We start from the raw sequence: 2,137 nt of genomic DNA, 5'->3' as shown, positions 1-2,137 counted from the left end.
AAAAAAAAAAAAAAAAAAAAAAAAAAAAAGAAAGACTAGTTTGGAAGTTATTTTCAAATAGCAAAAATGAAACTTACCAATAGACATTTGTTCCCCATAATATACAATGCAGCACATAATAGAGGAAGACAGCACTCAGGAATATGACCACGAGATACCCTCTCATGGCTCGCCCCCTAAAACACAAGGAGTAAAGTCCAAAAGAAAGTCTAGATTACTATACAGATGAATTTTCACAATGGCTCAAAAATAAGTATTAGTGAATAAACATATATAGAGAGAACAGTAGAAGAAAATGATGTAGGCTTATCATTTGGGGAATACCCACCAAAAGTGCAGAAAGTGAATGTTTCTTCTGCCTCTCCTCTTAATACAAAATGATGTGTGTTTAGACCAATAAACAGTTCCATGGTTTCAAAGTTAGGGGTTTTCCTACTACTTTCTTATGTTAGGTAAGAAACAAATTCCTTCAGAACAAAATTTTACCTGTCTCCTCCATATCCAACACTTTTTTGGAGACACTGAAGAATGTCTATTTCTCCCTTTTAATAAAAGGTGAATATATGCCTTCAGATGTGAATAAACATTTTATGTCATTAGTGCCTGAATGCTTGAAATGACTTTTAAATATTACACATTATAATTTTCGAGGTTTTTTTTCTAATTTTGAAAACCTGAGGAAAAAAAAGCTACTGAAAAATATTTCCCACATCCTCAATTTTTAGACTCTTTTAGATGTACCCATTTGATTTTTCAACATCATAGCACAAGTATATTCAGCTAATCACTTGCTTGTTTTTTTATTAAATTGGCAGTACTGTTCACTGCACATTTACAGAAAGACAAAAAACTGGACACAATCCTCTCTGGAATGTAATTGCCAAAAAAAAAAAAAAGAAGAAGAAAATTATAGAATATATTTCTAAAAATCACTAAAACACATTTGTTTAGTTCCTGCTTTTGTTTCAAAGACAGAAAGTTCCCACTTTCATATGCGATTCAATGAGAAAGACAAATTTAATATATGATCCCATAATAGATCTTCTATTTTAGTACATGTGATTTTAAACAGGTGTACTACTTCTCTGCCTCCCTTATCAAGTTTCTGGTTCATCTGAACAGCTGCATGTATCACTCTCTCTCAGTCCTGTCCATATCTAGCAACCTCAATCAGGGCGATGCAGTATAGAAGGTGTGAATCTGGTTGAATTCATTTCTAAATAATGTAATGTTGACCTCCCTTTAACAGTAAATCACTCCAAACGGAAATCTTAAAATAAGCTACTCCCTTGCCTTCATAAGTAGAGTATACTGAACATAATTGAAGCTTTTGTTGATAACACAGAGTTATCTTAACAAATATCATAATTGTGCTGTGCTTTCTTCTGGAGCTGAAGAGGGTGTGGGGCTATTTGCTAAGCACCCCTAAACTGTAGTGGTTTATCTGGTTGAGATTGCTTGTTGTTCCTCCCTTCCTGTCAGCTATTGCTTCTCAGTGCATTTAAGGCAGCCACCACTCCCACATGCCACTATTATAAACTAGTTAGAAATGAAGGCTATGTTGGGAGAAAGCAAATAAACAAGTGAGTTAATTGAGCAAAATTTAATTTACACATATTTCCACTTTAGTATACATAATTCCTATGAAAAGTCAACACTGGTTGGAAATCAGAAGACATGACTTACAACCCAACTTCCAACCTGAGTGTCCTCACATGTTTACACAGTGAGAGCACACTGTCTACTCTCTGGGTTATTTGATTTCCCTGGAAAGCAGTTGACCATGGGCCAAGATAGTCACCAAACAACTTGCTTAAATGCTCAAATTAAACATTTAAGCCTCCACTAGGAATAACAACATTTATGCAAATATCCAACAAGGATGCAACTTACCAGTATCAGCAATTTTTAAAAATATACTTACATCTAAGAAAAGACAGTTTATGATAGTCTAGAGAAAGAAATCAGTATTTACAATTCAATTTGCTTATCTATCTCCCAAAACATACTCTCTGGGCAAACTATGTATTATTTTACAGCTCAGGGAGGGGTAAGCAAGATTTTTGTTATTGTTTTGTTGTTTTTCATTCACTAATAGGTAATTTAATTGAAAATAAAGAAGTGTGAGAGAACATTC

The 2,137-nt window shown here is 33.8% G+C and overlaps 1 protein-coding gene across 2 annotated transcripts in view; it reads right to left on the bottom strand.

Moving 5' to 3' along the window:
- ST3GAL6 (ST3 beta-galactoside alpha-2,3-sialyltransferase 6) overlaps positions 1 to 172 on the bottom strand; it is a 31,485-nt gene extending 31,313 nt beyond the window's left edge. For both annotated transcript variants that reach the window (XM_008592276.1, XM_008592275.1), the window contains exon 1: positions 78 to 172. In XM_008592276.1, coding sequence (XP_008590498.1) covers positions 78 to 166 — 89 coding nt within the window. In that variant the 5' untranslated portion in view covers positions 167 to 172. The remainder of the gene's footprint in view (positions 1 to 77) is intronic.
- Positions 173 to 2,137: the final 1,965 nt, after the last annotated feature.

The sequence above is a fragment of the Galeopterus variegatus genome, unplaced genomic scaffold, assembly GCF_000696425.1.
Source record: "Galeopterus variegatus unplaced genomic scaffold, G_variegatus-3.0.2 Scaffold7729, whole genome shotgun sequence".
Classification (NCBI taxonomy): Eukaryota; Metazoa; Chordata; class Mammalia; order Dermoptera; family Cynocephalidae; genus Galeopterus; species Galeopterus variegatus.
Note: the sequence above shows the minus strand (reverse complement) of the source record. Positions and strands in the feature narration are given on the sequence as shown.